This window comes from Syngnathoides biaculeatus, chromosome 4 (genome assembly GCF_019802595.1).
Source record: "Syngnathoides biaculeatus isolate LvHL_M chromosome 4, ASM1980259v1, whole genome shotgun sequence".
NCBI lineage: Eukaryota > Metazoa > Chordata > Actinopteri > Syngnathiformes > Syngnathidae > Syngnathoides > Syngnathoides biaculeatus.
Genome location: NC_084643.1, coordinates 18547341 through 18565912, shown reverse-complemented (window position 1 = coordinate 18565912; position 18572 = coordinate 18547341). Strand labels below are relative to the sequence as shown.

The following is an 18572-nucleotide window of genomic DNA, read 5'->3' as shown; positions in this document are numbered from 1 at the left end:
TCAGCAGAAACACGATGGGGGGAGCAATCACTGTCTGCGATTAGTGTGGCTCTCCTAATTAATAGGATTGGAGTCAACCGGCCTATGCCGGTCCTGCGGAGATGCTGCTCAACTGGCATGCTACGTGGAGCGTTTTGAATCGTCAGGTCAACTGTTGCATACTGTATCTGGGATCTGGGTTTTTATGACGTAACAAAATGAGACCAAGATAAATACATAATTTGTAAGTGTTTACTGGCACATTTGTGTCCTATAATCTGTACAACTGAATTGGGAAAAGAAAATTGTAAAGTTAAGTGAAATAAACAACTGTGATGATATACGACAAATATTCACACCCTCTCATTACTTGACATGGGACTATGTTCATAATTAACCAATCATATGCAAACTCATGATATAAGGGAGTCGGCATTGACCTGGCACCATTTCAAATATCCCAATAAACTGCACCCCAAATAAAGTTTAAATCTCCTGGTACAGCAGGAACCGTTTTCTGACATTTTTGCAGTCACAAGCAGAGAATGTCCACATTATCAGCGACATCACATTGTTCAAAGGTATCAGTTAGGAGAAGGGTAAAATAATTTCCATGCCATTAAATATACAAGCTAACAAAGTGATAGCAAGTGAAAAAAATGTCGCAACAGTGACAATACCAGGAAGTGAACATTTCTCCTAAACATGTAAAAAGTACTACCTTGAAATATGGCTGTTTAGTCAATGTGAGAGCAATCAGCGGCTAGTGGGTACGGAGACAAGATGAAAACTTGATTGAACTTTCAACGAAAAAGCAAAACACTTAATATCTTTCGAAGGCCTGTGGGAAAATCTGTCCGCTAAAAACAAGGTTGAACTTTTTGGCCATAAATCCAAAAGATTTTTTGGGCTCATACACATCATAGCTACAATGAAGCGTGATAGTGTCTTACGGCAGGTTATCTTCATCTTAAACAGGCGTCTGAGTCAAGCTGAAAGAAATTATGAACAATTTCCAAAAACAGTCAAAAACCTTTAGGCTCATGGTAGAAGGCCAAAACGCAGTTTGGAAAAGCTTGCTAGGACATCAGAATTTTATTTGGGTTAAATTCGAGGCACTTCAGTCGTAATAGTGACTCCAGGGTACGCTGACTTAATATCGGTACAAACAATGTTTGAATGTGACAATTTTGAACACATCCCCAGTTGTAAAAGGCAGTAAAAACTTGTGCAAGCGCATTATCTCTCTTGTTTATTTTTACTTACCCTCTCTAAAATAATGTTTTTTTTCAATTGAGTGGTACACGTGGTATACGTACCGCATGTTATGTCGCATGAATAATGGAAACCATTTGAAAATTGATCTTGGTTTCATTTCTGAACATTACACCTGTTCCAACACACGCTTAAGTCGTGGTTAATGTGGCTGGCAAAAGGTGATTGCTCTAATTTCCTAAATCTCTTTTGCAATTACGTCCAGTTTCACCTCTCTTACCTTCCAGCAAGGTTACGTCTTTGCATGCATGAGGCTTCAAGCTGCATGCCCGCATTTTACAAGATGAAAATGTGATAGTGTCAACTTTTTAAAACAATTTTTATTGTTGCATTCATCTCTCAACGCTTTTCTCAACCGCACGAGTCATTTTCATTCATACAGTCATTGTTTAACGTCCACTATTTCCTTCCCACTCATGTGCTGTGTGCTGCCCTGTTTGATTTTGGTTGTTTGTGTGTGTCTGTTTGTTTTTGAATGTGCACAGGAGTGTTGGCCATCAGGAGGGTTGGTGACCGGAGGTGACTATCAGAGTAGTCTAGCCACAATAGAAACTAAACAGTAGACTCTGCATCTGATCCTCCAGTCTTAGCCTTTTAGTCTTCTCACTCTTTAGAAGAGAAACAAAAACCTGTGGCAATCTCGAGTCATATTCAAGTAGAAACATGCTGTCGTCCTCATTCTGGTAAACGCATGTGATTTACCATAGAGGCTCTAGCTTTCTACTGTACTGTAGTTTAACTTTACCCTCTCATGGTCACAAACTAATCTTAGCTCTGTACCTCCTCATCATCTGTTAGTGTAATGGTGGTACAAGTGGGGAGTCGTGTAGTTGATCTCTACCTGTATTAAATCAGTGTAGACTGACAGTAAATGCAACATGTCTCTATTGAGATTCTTATGGAATGGTGTGATGCTCTCTCTAACATCGGTATGAAAAAAAAAATCAAAAATAAATAAATGGACACAGGAACTGCAAAGGGGGAACCATCCGGAATCTCCAACGCTCACAAGAAAGCGCACATGGCCCAGTAGATGAGCTCGTTGCCGTGCGCCATTGTCGTCACAAGCTGAAGGAGGCAAAAACAAACTAACACAAACAAACAAAGTGTGGTGGCTCTCCTGTCGCTGTGGTGTGATTGACGGCTCCTTCTCCTCTATCCTGTCTTCCTCAAGCTGGCCACCTCTCGCTCTCGCTCTCGTTCTCGCTCTCGCTCTTTCTGACTCGCTTCCGCTGACTCCTCTCGGGCTCTCCTCACAGAGGTGAGGTGGGTTTGTGATTGTGGTAGCCATGTGAGATTCCAAGAGCTCACATGTCACATGGTGGTGACGAGAGAGGCGGTGGTTCACTGAACATTCCCAGGCATTCCACCTGAGTGCCGAAACACACACACACACACACACACACACACCACACACACACACACACACACACACACCACACACACACACACACACACACACACACACACATCACAGAGGAATAAAAAGCACAATCAAATAGAAATTAGGCTTGCATATGCTATTGTAACAGGTTTTAGCATGATGTCCGTCACTATACCTAATTATTTAATCACAAATTACTTAGGGATTTCAAAGTGCTCTATTGGGAAATTAGGTATGCATTTTTTTTTAGGATAAAATTTCTTAAATATTAAACTGCACTCAATACAATTTCCCACAAGGCCTTATCCCTTATTTAAAGCAACGACAGCATGGGGATTGTAAATTGTGAAAAAAATCAGTGTAGTTTTTTTGCCAAAGTTAGGAAGAGTCTTAATCTTTTCATTTCTTATTAGTCTGTGGTTAGAAACAGGACTCAAATCGTCTGATTACATTAGAGATTATTAGTGTATGTTATTGATGTGTTGCTTACTGTTCCATATCAGTGACATTGTATTCTGTTCAAAAAATGAAACGAGGCAGGATTATAGAACGTGACATTGCTCTCTCTCAGTATTTTTTTCCACAGGCTAAATTTTTTTAATTGTCATATCAATGCTATGCTGTATTCTTCCTATAAAACCCACTTAGTCTACTTAGCACACTGTTTACACTCCAGTACTGTATATTCAAGAACAACTTGTATCTGAGCGCGATAAGCAAAATCATTAGTGCTATCAAGTCAATCTAATTGATTTCCATTACCAAAGGTTATCGTTCGTATAAAAGATTGAAAATGGGGAAAATCACTTATAAACGGGAATTTATAAGATACTATTCAGTATATTTGAAGGATAAGGTATGATTACGACACATCACATTATTTTAACACACTTCTTTGTCTCTGTATTATCTTATATAGATTGATCCTAAGGTCGCATTCCCTCGGAGGGCTCAGCCTAAGGTGAGTTAAATCTAATGTCAATTTTATGTAACTGTCAGACACCATTACCAGTAATACCTAAACGTACAGTACGCCTCGTCGTGGTCCAAGTTTGACAGCATTTTGCCAAACGCAAAAACTTGCACCAGTGGAGGAATATGTCTAATACAAATACACATAAAAGAAATGAAAAGCTGTATTATGCTTATTTGGGACAAATGATTTTAAATACAATAATAAATTAGCCAAATATAAAGATGAAATGTTGGTTCCAAGCAGAAGCACCAATTTTTTTGTGTGACTTTATACGAGCAGGATCTTGTAATGGAGCTCGGAGGTTAGAACATGTTGTCCGGTGTCATAGCTGTAAATCCGGCTGATCTCTTTGCCTCCTGAGTACAAACAGAAATGCATCCACGCAACCAACTTCTCTTCAGGTGTTTTTTTTTTTTTAATGCCATAGCAATTTCTATCTCATCTTATTTATAAGATAATAAAATGAAAACGGATGATTTGATGACATGCTGCTTGCCCTGCTGCTGTGTGACCAATCCTATTAGAAAACCCCAAAATAATTACAGGTTTTAAGGGCAGGTTGTATTCAAGCAGGCCTTTGTGTCTTGTACTTACTAAGTGGCTTCCAAATTAAATCACCTCACACACAAAACTGATGGATCAGATGAGTATTTGAGATGTTTTCAGGTACAAATATGTAATATTATCAATAATGGGGGATTGATGTCTTCTATTTATGCTGTCTTTGAATATGTCTTTTTTGTTTGAGGAGGTTTATATTTAAAGGCCAAGTATTGTAAGAACGTTTTTGTTCATAGAATATTTGACTTTTTTGAGGAGTGACAAACAACGGTGCGGTTAACGTCATTTCTCTGAAATACATTTTTAAATGGAATGTATAAAGTCGTTTGCCACTTTGCTATTTCATATTCATTAATGCAATACAAATGAGTGAAAACTAATTATTTTGCTATTGATTAACAGTTAGTGACTCGCACCAAGAAGATCTTTGTGGGAGGCCTGTCCGTAAACACCACCATTGAAGATGTCAAGCAATACTTTGACCAATTTGGGAAGGTGAGTGAGGTTTTGACTTCAACTTTGACTGACATCCTGAGGTGCACAAATTAATCCGAATACACCTATTTTGAAGTCATAATGTCATAATGGCCAGTTATCACAAAATGAAATAGGGATGATACGCTAGAGAAAGTGGATGGACGTGTTCTTGTAAACGAAGGAGTTGCTGTGAAGAAAGAGGAAGGTGAGAACACAAGGGCAGAAAAGGCTTGTTGGAGAGGCTAGCGGGGAAAACTAAAGAGGCTCAGAGGCTCCTCGGGGCCCGAGCAGCAGGCAAAGTTGGGGGATCCTGGAAGAGTGCAGAGGGGAGGAGTGGGGGGCAGGGGTAGGTTGAAAAAGTTTTGTGCTGTGTGTATGGTGATGGTGAGGAAGGAGGAGGGATTATCAGAATCTGAATTAATCTGATGTAACAGCTGCTCCTACCCACAACCCCCTCCTGACCCGTTACCGTGGTGACCTGGCTTGCCCATTGTCCCCAAGTAATTCTGTGGGTAAGGGGGTTTTGTTCCGAAGGAGGAGGGACAAGGTGGTGTTCAGGGGTGTTCGCATGTGCGTGTGTTTGGTGGGGGTCAACTTGAGTTTAGAAACAATTTAAAAAAAAAAAGTTGATTCGTACGCCTAACATGTCCCCTAAATGTATTTCTTCAAAGAACTGTTTTGTCGCCTTTTTATAGATTTCAACATCAAGTGGTGTGTTTTCAGAGCCACAGTGCAAAGAATGGATGATGGCTCCACAAAGGCTCCAGCCAGAGAGGGAGGAGGGCTTGATTGAGAGGGGTTTGTGGAGGCGTAAGAGAGGGAAGTGGGGCAAAGATAGGGTGTGAGGGAGATTTACAATAGCTCCTATGCCTCTCTACAAAGACAGGCAAATATTTTGCTCATTTGGCCTGTAGTGTTCCCAGCAGATGGTTCATATCTGTTTCAAACTTTGCTCGATTGTGAGTTTGAACAAACCTTTCAATCAAGTAACAGGTGGACATAAACTTTTTCAAAGTCAAACCTGTGCAATCTGCCATCCGTCGTATTTCCAACGGGGTGGCACATTATTTTGGGTGCCAAAGGTATGGCCTCCCGGCTTCCTGGGCTCCCATCTCAATCATAGCAGCTAGATGAATTTTGCCGAGAGAGATATCGAGGGATGGCCGGTGAAATGTGGGCTCCAGCCATCCATGGAAGTTCCTGATTAGACTGCCTCACTGGACCTTTTGTGTCCCGTCATGGCGAGGACAAAGCAGTGCGGGGAGGGATGTGCAGGGAATAACAGGGAAGATGAGAGGGGGCTGAGGATAAGAGGGAATATTGTCCAGCGGCACACCATTAAAGTCCTCACACTTTGAAATATTGAGCAATGATATGCAAGTGATCGCACTTTGCCGCGTTAAAACGAAGTTCCTGGTTGTTGCTTGTCATTTCTACCCCCTCTTTTGTTTATTGTGGGATCGCAACTCTTTGACAAAGTGTGTCCGGGATGTCTTGACACAGATGTGAGGCGCCTACTGTTTGGCCTCTTGGACAAACTTGTTCTAGCCGATAAAACAAGCACAGCACACGCTCTGTTTGATATGCCAACATTTGAGTGGATGGAAGCCATGATTTGAGGTCCGCTTTCATACTGACACTTCTCACTCACCTTTGACCTTTCTGGAGGCAAACTGCCCTTGGGGTCTACACTCCTCTCTCTCTCTCTCTCTCTCTCTCTCTCTCTCTCTCTCTCCCTCCCTCTTTTGCTTTCACCCCTCACTCAGCATTTTGGCATACACATATAATACTCGTCAGTATGGATCACATCCACTGCAACATCCAGTAGACCTATTATAGATGGAGAGCACACTGATTCATTTTTCAAATGTTCATTCATTTGCAGACTCAAGAGCCCATAATTAGAGAAAACGCAAACGGAGAGAAAAAAGCAGGTCGACTTTGACATGAGAAAGTGCGTGTGTGTGTGTGTGTGTGTGTGTGTGTGTGTGTTAATAGAATAGACACCTGTGTCTGTGTTGTATAAAGTGAAGCCGGACTGGTGAGAGAGGTCAAAGGGAGAAGAGAAGGAGGTATTATGGCTGAGTCTGCCAACAAACAAAACCTCTAGGCCCCTTTGTTCTCTCACTCTTTGTCTTTTCTTTCTCCTCCCTCCCACTTTGACCCAATCTTTTTTTTCTTTCCTCCGACTCTCTTACAGCTCTCTGTACTCTTTTTTTTTTTTTTTTAACCATACCTCCACCTGTCGCTATTTCACTCACTATTACACCCCCCCCCCCCCGCCCCCTTCTCTCATCGAGGTGCCACCTGCCTGCAAGATTCACCTTTCGGCGCAACCGTGTTTCTCTCTTTGTGCCCCTCTTTGTCTCATTGATGCTCTTCCGCTACTGCAGGGGTGTCCAAACTTTTTGCAAAGAGGGCCAGATTTGGTAAGGTGAAAATGTGTGGGGGCCGACTATTTAGCCTGACATTCTTTGAACCATTAACATTAAATACAAATTAACTTTTTGGGATTTTTTTAATTTAATTACAAATGGCATACTTTTACTTTTACATTTTTTTTTACATTTAGGTTTTTACCGAAATCACAAACCACAAAAAATTAAGAAAACTATAAAGGATATCTAAGTTCATGTGAAACATTACATATTATTCACTATTATATGCTCACTGTAGGAAAAGTGCTGAAAACAAAACAATGATCACTGCATATTCAAACTGTGATTTTGACCATCACAAAAAAATTAATTAACTGAGATTTAAGAATTTATTCAACTCAGAGGACTTAACAAAGGTCTTGCCTGCACAAATGTGAAGGGTGATACTGGGATCTTGACTGCAGTATGTAGTCCATGTCTGGCTCAAGAGCAGTGGTTTTGATGCGCAAGACGTCACGCAGGTGAGAGTCACTCAGTCTCGTCCTCATGCGGCTCTTGTTAATGTTCATAACGGAGAATGTCTTCTCGCACATGTATGTGGAGCCAAACAAGCTCAGCATTTTCTTAGCAAATGTCCGAATTGCTTGGAACCTGCCTTCATCCAGCTGGCGGTAGAAGTTGACAAGAGGGAGCTGTTGGTGCCGACTGTGATGCTCGGCGTCACACTGCAGCTCAATGAGCTCCAGTTGCAGGTGGTCTGGAGCGTCATCAGGGTCCACGGAGAAAGGAGAGGAAAAAAGCGTGATCTCCTTTTCAATAGCTGCAAAGTCCCGAAAGCGCTGCTGAAACTCCTCAACCAGAGATGAGATGTCTGCTGCATACTTTGTCATTTGCGCACTGATATTGATCTGTGGGAAACTGGTCACAATTTCCTGCAGCGACGGGAAATGTGCGGTATTGGGCTGCGCCTGTGACAGGTGTCTTTGGAAAAGTAGCAGCTTGGTCCGAAAGGCTTTGATGTGTGAATACAGTTGGCTTACCACTGCATTTTGCCCTTGAAGGCTTGTGTTCAGCGCATTCAGATGTCGCGTTATGTCAACTAAAAATCCCAAATCAGCCAGCCAAACAGGATCATTTAATTGTGGCATGGGTTGTCCCTTTTTAGTCAAGAATTGTCCAATTTCCTCCCTGAGAGAGAAGAAGCGCTGCAGCGCAGACCCCCGACTGAGCCACCTTACGTCGGTGTGATACAAAACATCTCCGTATTCAGCCTGGATGTCGAGAAGAAACTGTTGAAACTGGCGGTGGCACAGCGCTTTGGAGCGAATATAATTAATAGTCTTTATCACCGGTTTCATAACATTATCATATTTCATATATTTGGCACAGAGAACTTCTTGATGAATAATACAGTGGAGTTTAATAGCACTGCCTCCTTCTTCGCTGACTTTGTTACAGACAAGGCTTGATAATCCACTCCGCTCGCCAGCCATGGCAGGTGCGCCGTCCGTAATAATCCCGGTGATTTTATTCCACTGTAGTTTCATGTCATCTACGGTGGAACAAACAGAAACAAATAAATCCGTTCCTCTTGTTTGGCCCTTCAGACTCTGGAGGTCCAGAAGCTCTTCACTCACGTTCATGTCATTGTCCACTCCTCTTAAAAAGATCAGTAACTGAGCGGTGTCGGACGCATCCGTGCTTTCATCGCACGCTAACGAGAAAAAGTCAAACTCAGTTCCTTTTGCCTCTAACTGTCTCTTAATATCTAATGAAACGTCTTCAATTCTCCGTACCACAGTATTACGAGCCAGGCAAATATTGGCAAACTCTTGCTTCTTCGCGGGACAAATTTTCTCAACCATTTTCATTACACAGTCTTTAATAAATTCACCCTCAGTGAAAGGTTTGCAGTGCTTTGCAATCAGCGTTGCCACTTCGTAGCTTGCCTTTGTGGCATTTTCATTTGACTCACGGACTCTTGTGAAAACAGCTTCCAGTTGCTTCACTTTTTCACCGCGTTTGTTCCCAGTTAGCTTGTCGTAGCTAGCATGTTTCGTCTGGTAGTGCCTCTTGATGTTGAATTCCTTGAAAACAGCCACAGTCTCTTGGCAAATTAGGCAGACACAGTTGTTTCGTATTTCAGTGAAAAAATACTCAAATTTCCACTTGTCCTGGGAGCGGCGGCCCTCGCGGTCAACTTTCCTTTTTTTGTTTAGAGACGCCATGTTAGAAATGGGTTGGGCTGAAACGATCACGCAAGGTCAAGGGTCACAGCGGCCAGAGTGCGGCCACAGGGCTACTGCCATCTTCTGGTGAAATGAAAAATATGAAAAATAGCTTTTTGTACACATGTATTTTATACTGTGATCAACAGTGCTGGCGGGCCGCATATTATTGATTTCATGATAGAGGCCGCGGGCCGGTAAAAATTTGTCCACGGGCCGCAATTGGCCCGGGGGCCGGACTTTGGACATGTCTGCGCTACTGTATTCACGAACCATATTTGATGTTGGCCTGGGCCATTTCATGAGCACTTTTTGTACAGTTTCCATGGGAATGTCAAACTTTGGATGGTAGAAAGGGGGCAGATTATGGGCTCTTTGAGGAGGATTGTAAGCAGACATTTTCACAGTGACTTCCAGCTTTGCATGCCACCCAGTATTATGTGCATTGTGCACATACCCAGCAAGACCTTGTGCTGGAGTAGTTCTTCATATTGCCTTGTCTTTCATAACCTGGTGCTTGCCTCCTCCTCCCACTACTGTTGCTCCTCCTCTTTGCATCTGTCCATCTGTTGCCGAGTCTCCCTGTAGAACTTGAGAAGGCCTGAGGTCAGGCAATATGGCATGTGGCGAAAGAGAGAGCCAGAGAGAGAGAGAGAGAGAGAGCGAGCGAGAGAGAGAGACCGCGAGCGTGGTGTAACACTGGCTTTTTTTTGTCCCTCCAGGTCGATGATGCCATGCTCATGTTCGACAAGACCACCAACAGACACAGAGGTGAGACAGGCTGACCTCCTCACTCTCCTCACTCCCCACAACTCCTACCATTCCTCTCAACCTCTTCAAGTTGCTACTCTTCCTCCGGTCCTTCCTGGATATCTATTGATTCCCCCACCTCCCACCCCCCCGCAAAGCTCCTTCCTGTGGGCTGAGCTCAAGGAGACAAACGGGGCTAGTCTAATTAGCCAGTGCGTTAATCAGGATCAGGATAAAGCCTCCTTAAGCACCACCTCCCCACCCTGGGACTGATCGATTATGACAGTCTACCGGCTTTGCCCCAGCCTTCTGGCCATGAAGGGAGGGAGGACTGGATGAGTGTGTATATGTGTGTTTAGGTGTGTGTGTACGCATGTCTGTGAGATTGAGGGGGGTTAAGCAGCTATTACAGACTATTAGCAGTCTGCATAAAGGCATATTGTCTGAATCTTACCATGTTGTGTGAAACGTTCACTTCATGCACTTGCCTCGTACCTCATCAGGCTTTGGCTTTGTGACGTTTGAGAACGAGGATGTGGTGGAGAAAGTTTGTGAGATTCATTTCCACGAGATCAACAACAAAATGGTGAGCAACTCGACTTTAAATTTCAAGTCAACACGTTGCTTGAATTTGTTTTCCATCGAAACAGGTGGAGTGCAAGAAAGCGCAACCCAAGGAGGTGATGTCCCCTACCGGGTCAGCCAGGGGACGCTCTCGGGTGATGCCTTATGGAATGGACGCCTTCATGCTGGGGATTGGTATGCTGGGTAAGTTCCTATTGATCAGCACATGATGGATGGAGTAGCTGCTTTTTTCATCTGAGCTTCAAAAACTCTTCCAACACACGTGGCCTTAGCTCGTTTAAAAGTCGCGTGACAAATCATGAAAAGGAGGCTGAACCGTCAAAGGGGTTGCTTAACTTCTGCTTCAACACCATGTAGCTTAGATCGTCAAGATCTAAACTTCAGAAGTCACCCAGTGAGCATGCAAGAGTACCAAAATACCCTCTTTAATGGGAAGACTTTGGGCTTCATTTGGTGTTCCCTGAGTGCTGTCTATATTTAAAAGATTTTACAGGGTGAAAAATATTATTCTAATGCCACATAGCACCTAATCATTATTTGTTGCACTGTCAACATATAACCTCAAAGGAATGGCCAAGTCAGAGTCAGGACATAGTAAGGCCAATGTGGTCAGTGTCACATTTTAAATGGCACACATTTACCATAACTCTTGTCACAAACATATTTCACTGTCTAAACGTGAGACGACCCTTTAGCATTTCTGCTCTTCAAACTAGCTAGAACATAAGTCTTGGGTAGTTGTCAAAGTATTGTACAGTACTCATCTTCAAGGATTCACAGAAGTTGGGTTTTCAAGACACGCTAATGCTCCCACCTACAGTTCAGTCGAACAACTGCAGCTTTTTCAACAGTACGGTATGAAATCGTTCAATGGAGAAAACTAAAATCTTTTTAGTGATTGAACTCATGTGCTGTGTACAAAGCCTTAGCTTTATGACTTTGCATGAGATGCATGGTCCTGTGAAGAAACAAGTGCCAGGCATAGAATATCACCCTGCAGGGCGGAGGCAGGCCAACAAGTAACCGTCTTTTTTTTCCTTTTAAGTACTTTCGAATTTCCATCACACTTGGTCATCACACTTACTGAACAAGAAAGAATCTGTTATATTTGTGGTGTGTACATCCAAATAACGTGCAATGAACAGCATTTTGTTTATTTGGATGTGGCCAGGAAGGGAGGGAGGACTGGATGAGTGTGTTTCTGTGTGTTTGTGTGTGTGTGTTTGCACCAAATTAGAGTGACAGGATAAGCGGCTCAGGCGATGGATGGGTGAATGGTTTGGGAAAGCCGAGTGGTCACCATATCCACCTCGCAGTTTTTATTTAGGGGTTTGACTCTTGAAATTGAGTTTTTCTCCCTGTGCTCACGTGGGTTTTCTCTTGGTACTCTGACTTGGGAAGCCATGCCCAAGTCGCATGAGACTTGGACATATTTTTTTCCCCGAGACATCCGTACAATAGCAATCGCCCCCACAGCCGCCCTACGATTTGTTGTTGTTGTGTTGCTCATATGTCTGATTGTGTAAAACAATCTCATAATGTGAATGTCACTGCATCTAAACTCCATTCATGATCTTGTCTCTGCAGGTTATCCGAGCTTCCAGACTGCCACCTACACCAGTCGAAGCTACGCAGGCATCACCCCCGGATATACCTACCAGTTCCCAGGTAAACAAAGCACCCACTCACATTATGATGCATGATGGCTCATTGAGTTTACACTACTGTTAGGCAAGAAGCAGGATTGAATTAAAAAGAGCTTGATTCAGCACATACAAATACATTCAGGTTCACATCATGAGTGCCAACATAAAACAAAACGGATACAGTGGTACCTCTACTTTCAAACAATTCAGGTTACAAAACGCCTCTTCGGGAAAAATATTGTCTGCAATGTTGTTATAATATTGTTACGAAGGAAAATTCGAGTCACAAAAGGAAAAGATAGGTGGTTGATTCTCAGCCCCCAAATTACACTGAACGTAAACATCCTGTATCTTGGTTTGTGTGGCGCAGTAGAGCTGCTCTCCCATTGGCTATCACCGTAGGCTCTTCCTGACCTCCCATTCGCTAGGAGGAACGTCAATCTTTACCTATGATGCTTTTCGTTTCCATTGGACACTCGACAATCACAGAGTCACGCTAGCGCTGTCACACGCTAGCATACATTGGTAAAATACAACTTTTTCGTGAGTTTTTCCATTTGCTTTTTGCAAGTTTATTCATCTTGATTCACAATGTGCCCCTAGAAACTTGAGTGGAATTATGTGGTGTGTGTGCATACATTCGTACATGTGTTTTATCTCGGCTCTCAGTTTGCCTCCTCCTCTGTCCCCTACGATGCCTTATGCAGTCACTCACATTTGACAACAGCGATCACACTCGCGCACCTCTGTGCTCGAAAATCTGGACAGTTGAGCATGAAAAATCCCGTTCATAAAATTTGTTACGAGTAGAAAAAATAGATTGAAAGACGTCACTTATTTTGTGTAGTCTTGACATTAATTTACGTGTTTATTTCATAAATGTTTTTAACTAAACAAGGCTGCTCCAAAACAATTAGTATTCACCTGGAAACAGGAAATGCAACTTAAACGTACTGAGCATATGGACGTTTGGCGCATGTTCAGAGCTTCTTCACGTACTGCTATGTCAGAGGAAATTCAGTTACACCAGGGGTGCTCAATGCTTCGATCGCGAGGCAGTATGGCGTGGCCCCCACCCCTCCCAAAAAAAGACGCAAAGACACCTCGTCGCTTGATTCAAATGTGGCCAATACGTCGAGCTCACACACAAAGGCGCGTTCCAGCAAGCCGGCCTCCTATTTACGGCAGTCCCGCGATGCGTGCCCCCCCCCCCACACACACACACAACAATACATCACGATTGTTGACAGGAATGTTTGTTACAATGTATCGCTAGCTTGTTGCCACTAATGGCGATTATGTTGAACTAAACTTTCAGCATTTTCAAAACATTGCGGGTACAGACCGTTTATTCCTTGACAGGCCAGTGCCTTTAACTTTTCTTCAGATAAAGTCTGTCAGATCGAAAAGTTTTATTGATGATAAATTTGAAATACCGTTTTATATCATGTTCTAATAATATCAGTTGTAATTGTAAATGATCATTTCTGAATTTGAAATTTTTGTTTTCTATGTATTATGTATTTTTTGGTTTTATTTTTAATTTACATTTATGGTATATTAATCCAGTAAGTTATTTTAAGGTCTTGCGATTCCATCCCTAATCACACCCTCAACTTTATGTGAGCATGACTGGTGGACCACACGCATACATTTTTCAAACATGAGTGACAGCTTTTGCACGTCACTCAGCCTTCTCTTCGCATAGTCGCCCAATGCCAAAGGTAAATTAACATAATTTGAATGGTGGAGTGGTGTAAAGCGTTGGCTTCACAGTTCTGAGGACCCAGATTCAAACCTGGCCCTCCCTATGTGGAGTTTGCATGTTCTCCCCATGCCTGAGTGGGTTTCCTCTGGGCACTCCTGTTTCCTCCCACATCCCAAAAAACATGCAACATTAACTGGACACTCTAAATTACCCCTAGGAGTCATCGTGAGTGCGACTGTTGTGTGTCTCCATGTGGCCTGCGATTGGTTGGCAAAGAGTGCAGGGTGTACCCTGCCTCCTGCCTGTTGACAGCTGGGATAGGCTCTAGCACTCCCCGCAACACTTTTGAGAATGAGCAGCTAAGAAAATAGATGGATGGATGGATGGATGGATGATTCTTTAGACAGCAAACTAATTTAGCCTGTAAAAACAGTGCACTTTTTTAATAACTCTTGTATTATAACTGTTGTGTGTAAATGTGTAACCAATCTACTGTCAGAGACACAGAGCATGTATTAACTGAGAGTGTAAATTGGTGCTTGTACTGTAAATATCAGGGAGTGAATTTGGATCTGCTTCACTCACGTTTATTTATCTAAATGTGTGTGTTATCAGTGTTTCTGAAAGTGTTTAGGCGTATGCAGTGTTCCCCCGCTATATTGCAGTTCATCGTTCACACCCCGACTATATTATGTTTTTTTAAGTGATCATTTAAGGATTTTCACAGGAGCCCATTTTTTTATACAGTGCCCATACATGTGGGAAAAAAGACTCACAGGTGCTGATGCACTTTTCAGTCGTTTATGGAATGTTGTGACTAGGGCTGTATAATATATCGTATAAGCACTGTCATTGTAATGACTGTATGTTCTCTCAATAGTAACGCACAGGGCAAAGTTGGAATGATAAGCAGTTGATCAACTGTAATGCTATTGAGTGGCCAGCAGAGGGACTCGGATGAACATGCTAATTGGATTAGCAACAGTGATGCAGTAAAATTTACTGCTTCCTATCAAACAACACACACACACTGACATCCTGAAAATGAAAAAAAAAAAAAAAACTAAATAAGCTTTTTTATGGTAATTGTTAACGAAGACACAGGAAACAACTACATGCCTCCATTTTCTATACATGTATCTCTTAAGAATATGAAGAATAAATGCATTTTGCAACAGATGAGTGTGAGAGTGAGTGCAAGTGAGCCATAGTACTTTTGAACTTAAAAGCTTCAGCTGTACACAACAACGTGTTTTGTTTCAACTAATGCACTCAAATATAGAAATACTAATGCACATGTTAAAACAGGTCTAAAATAACATTGATTAAAAGCACAAAAAGCACAGTGGGTGCAGCTGTAGAGTTGGTCTCACAGTTCAGGTCCAATCCCGGCCCTACTTGTGTGGAGTTTGCATGTTCTCCCCGTGCCTGTGTGGCTTTTCTCCGGTTTCCTCTCACATCCCAAAACATGCAACATTAATTTGATTGTGAGTGCGACAGTTGTGTCTCTCCATGTGCCCCGCGATTGGCTGGCAACCAGTTCAAGGTGTACCCTGAACCCTTCTGCCCGATGACAGCTAGGATGGGCTCCAGCACTCTTGTGACCCTCAGAAAATGTATGGATTGATTATTTTTTATGAAAAACTGAACATGACGTGCAACATTATACAAACTCTGTCAGACAAGTAAAAGTTACAAATTTATAAACATGTATAATCTGATCATGCAAAAGCTTTCAAATTTTCCATTTCCAATTTAGGACCATGGAATTGGTAACTAGGGTTCATGACTTTAATCATCCACTTGAATCCCTCATTTTCACCCGTGTTCACTGGTAATCTGTCTTCTGCAATGTACTTTGCTGTTTTCGTTGGCGCTACTAAGTGACTATTTGAGATAATGTCACACTGCCCAATTTTTGAACATTTGTTGTCAACGATGCCATTTGTTGAGGCTTGGGCTCTGTCTCCCATTTTGTTTTTTTCCATTTCTCTCCCACAGCAGTGACAGTTGGCCACATGCATGAGCATCCTGTGTCTTGTTGCTCTTTTGCTGTGTGATTACTGAACAGAGGCAATCATTGCTTTCTTTATGGCTTTCTTTTGTATATTCATTGTGTTATTTCAAACTACCTCATCATTTAATTTAAATTTCCTGACAACCTGAATTTATCAGCACAACTATATTTCTGTTTTAGAGTTCCACTTAGAGAGGACTCCACTTCTGACTTCACCCCACCCCCCTGAACTCACAGGTCAGTCAATCCATCCTTGGAACTTTACAAGAAGCACCTCGTCAGTCTGCTTCACAATCTACGAGTTAACACACTCCTTTGGTTGTTAGACTGAAATGGGCACTTTTCTTCTTCCTACGAAACTCAATATGTGTGGACCTTCTCTTCCTTTAGCCATTCCCCTCACAGCATATGGCCCAATGGCAGCAGCGGCGGCAGCAGCAGCTGTAGTCAGAGGTATGAATCTTCAAAAACTTCCTCTTTTTGACCATTGTCCCTTAATAACACTGTGCTGTGTTTAATTTACCTGTGTGATTAATGATGATTTTTTTCAAAAATCAAAAGACCTGGTTCAGAAGCCTTGGATGAAGCTCGCCAGTAGGCGATATTGATGATGTTGAGATATTATGAGTACCTTACTGTCACCAGATATCTCAGAGAAAACTCACATAACCCTATAAATTGATGTCATGATAAATTATAAAATATGCATCAGAGTATGAGTTACAAAGTTCCACTTTGTTGCAAAAGTAATGTACAATTAAGCTAGTGTCGCCTGTTCAATGTTCTGTTGGCCATGTTTTTCTTGACTTAGGGCAGGGGTGCCCAGACTTTTTTACCCCAAGATCTACTTTTCAAGCAGCCAGCCTCTCGTGATCGAGGGGTGATGGGGGGGGGGGGGGGGTTAGATTATATTTATATTTAGTATATATTGGGATTCTTTATGTGTAAATGTATGTTTGTGTGCCTTGCTTAACTGTATGAGCCAATATTGCACAACACAAGATAATTAACTATAAAAAATGTTTGTAACTATCTGAGTTCACGTTGATGATCACTAAACACCATACAAATGAAAATGCACACATGAGCTAGGTCACTCACGTCAGTGGATTCGTCCAACTGCAGTGAGAAGCACTCACAATCTCCGATGTCCTTCCACACATCAGCCATGGCTTCACCGCACCATGGAACAACTCCTTTAAGATGGTGGCTTTTGTGTGAAAAGTGACTGCTGTGCGGCCACTAGTTGGGATTTTAGTTCATTCACATTTCTCATTCTCAGCTTGCTTTTTGGCAGAACGTCGGCGTCGTATTTTCCATAAAAAGTTTGAAAATGCCGCTCCACATTTCCCTTCTTTGGTATTATAATACCGCACTATGGAACAACTCCTTTACGCTGGTGGCTTTTGTGTGGAAAGTGACTGCTGTGTGGCCGCCAGTTGGGATTTTAGTTCATTCACATTTCTCATTCTCAGCTTGCTTTTTGGCAGAACGTCGGCGTCGTATTTTCCATAAACAGTTCGAAAATGCCGCTCCACATTTCCCTTCTTTAGTATTACAATAGTACACTGGCAGATGAGGCAAACTCATTTCGAAAATGACATTGTGAAAAATAAGTCCGCCTCCTATTCTGTATGAAAGTGATGTGTTTTTGTCTTCTTCTTTACTCCAGCATCCATACTTACAAACATGTTTGATAAGATTTCTTAAGCGAGGGGTTAAAATAGGGGGGAACCCGCTGACTGGCGTGTTGTCCTGTTCTGTGTCGTTGTTTGCACATGTACGGTGAGCTAAAGGTCAGAAATATACGGCTGTCTTTTTTTTCGGCACGCCGTCGCAATCGACCAGTTGAGTACCCCTGACTTAGGGAGACTCAATAAGTCCAGTAAAGCATTTTATTCTGATTCTCCTTAAAAAGTCAGTTGCAACCTGACTGTGGTGTTGTCATGCTACCCTCAGGTTCTACCCCATCTCGCACAGCTGGATTTTTGGGAACCAGCAGCCCGGGCCCGATGGCGGACCTTTACGGGACAGCTGGTCAGGAGTCGGCGGTCAGCAGTTATCTCAGTGCTGCAAGTCCTGCTCCGACCGCTGGATTCAGCCATGGTCTTGGGGTAAGATGAGTTTACAACCGCAGATAGATAGATAGATAATTTTATTTTACCCCCATATGCTTTAAAAACTTTAAAGGTCCTGCATTTTACCAAACCAAGTTCTTCTAGAATTTCAGTTTTAATATTGACTCTATGTGCCACAGTAAGCATGTGAAACATGACTTGAAACCATCCTCACATTCCTGAGTTCGAGACCTTTTTCTGCTGAGAAGCTTGAAATCAGGTCATTGGAATTTTTCATGCTTATCTAAATCACTAGCGAAGATCTCCGGCTACCTCTCCACTCCCTAGCCAGCATTTTCAACAAAACAAACACAAGTAGTGAGGGTTGAGTCTTCTATACGGTGTCACAACCCATCGAGACGGAGGTAGTATCCAAATGCAGGAGTACACGGGAGACGGAGAGGTAATTCGGGAAAAATGTTCATTGTTCCACGGTCGGGGATCAGGCAGGCAGTCAGGTGCAGCAGCGGTCGTCAGGACGTCGGGCGTAG

General features: G+C 42.6%; 1 protein-coding gene across 1 annotated transcript in view; it reads left to right on the top strand.

Annotated features, from left to right (window-relative positions):
* Positions 1-18572, top strand: part of msi1b (musashi RNA binding protein 1b) — a 33197-nt gene that overhangs the window by 10998 nt on the left and 3627 nt on the right. Inside the window, exons 6-14 of the mRNA XM_061817136.1 lie at positions 3558-3599; positions 4578-4670; positions 9981-10029; positions 10512-10594; positions 10659-10776; positions 12181-12261; positions 16145-16201; positions 16355-16417; positions 17924-18078. Of these exons, the coding sequence (XP_061673120.1) occupies positions 3558-3599; positions 4578-4670; positions 9981-10029; positions 10512-10594; positions 10659-10776; positions 12181-12261; positions 16145-16201; positions 16355-16417; positions 17924-18078 (741 nt within the window). The remainder of the gene's footprint in view (positions 1-3557; positions 3600-4577; positions 4671-9980; positions 10030-10511; positions 10595-10658; positions 10777-12180; positions 12262-16144; positions 16202-16354; positions 16418-17923; positions 18079-18572) is intronic.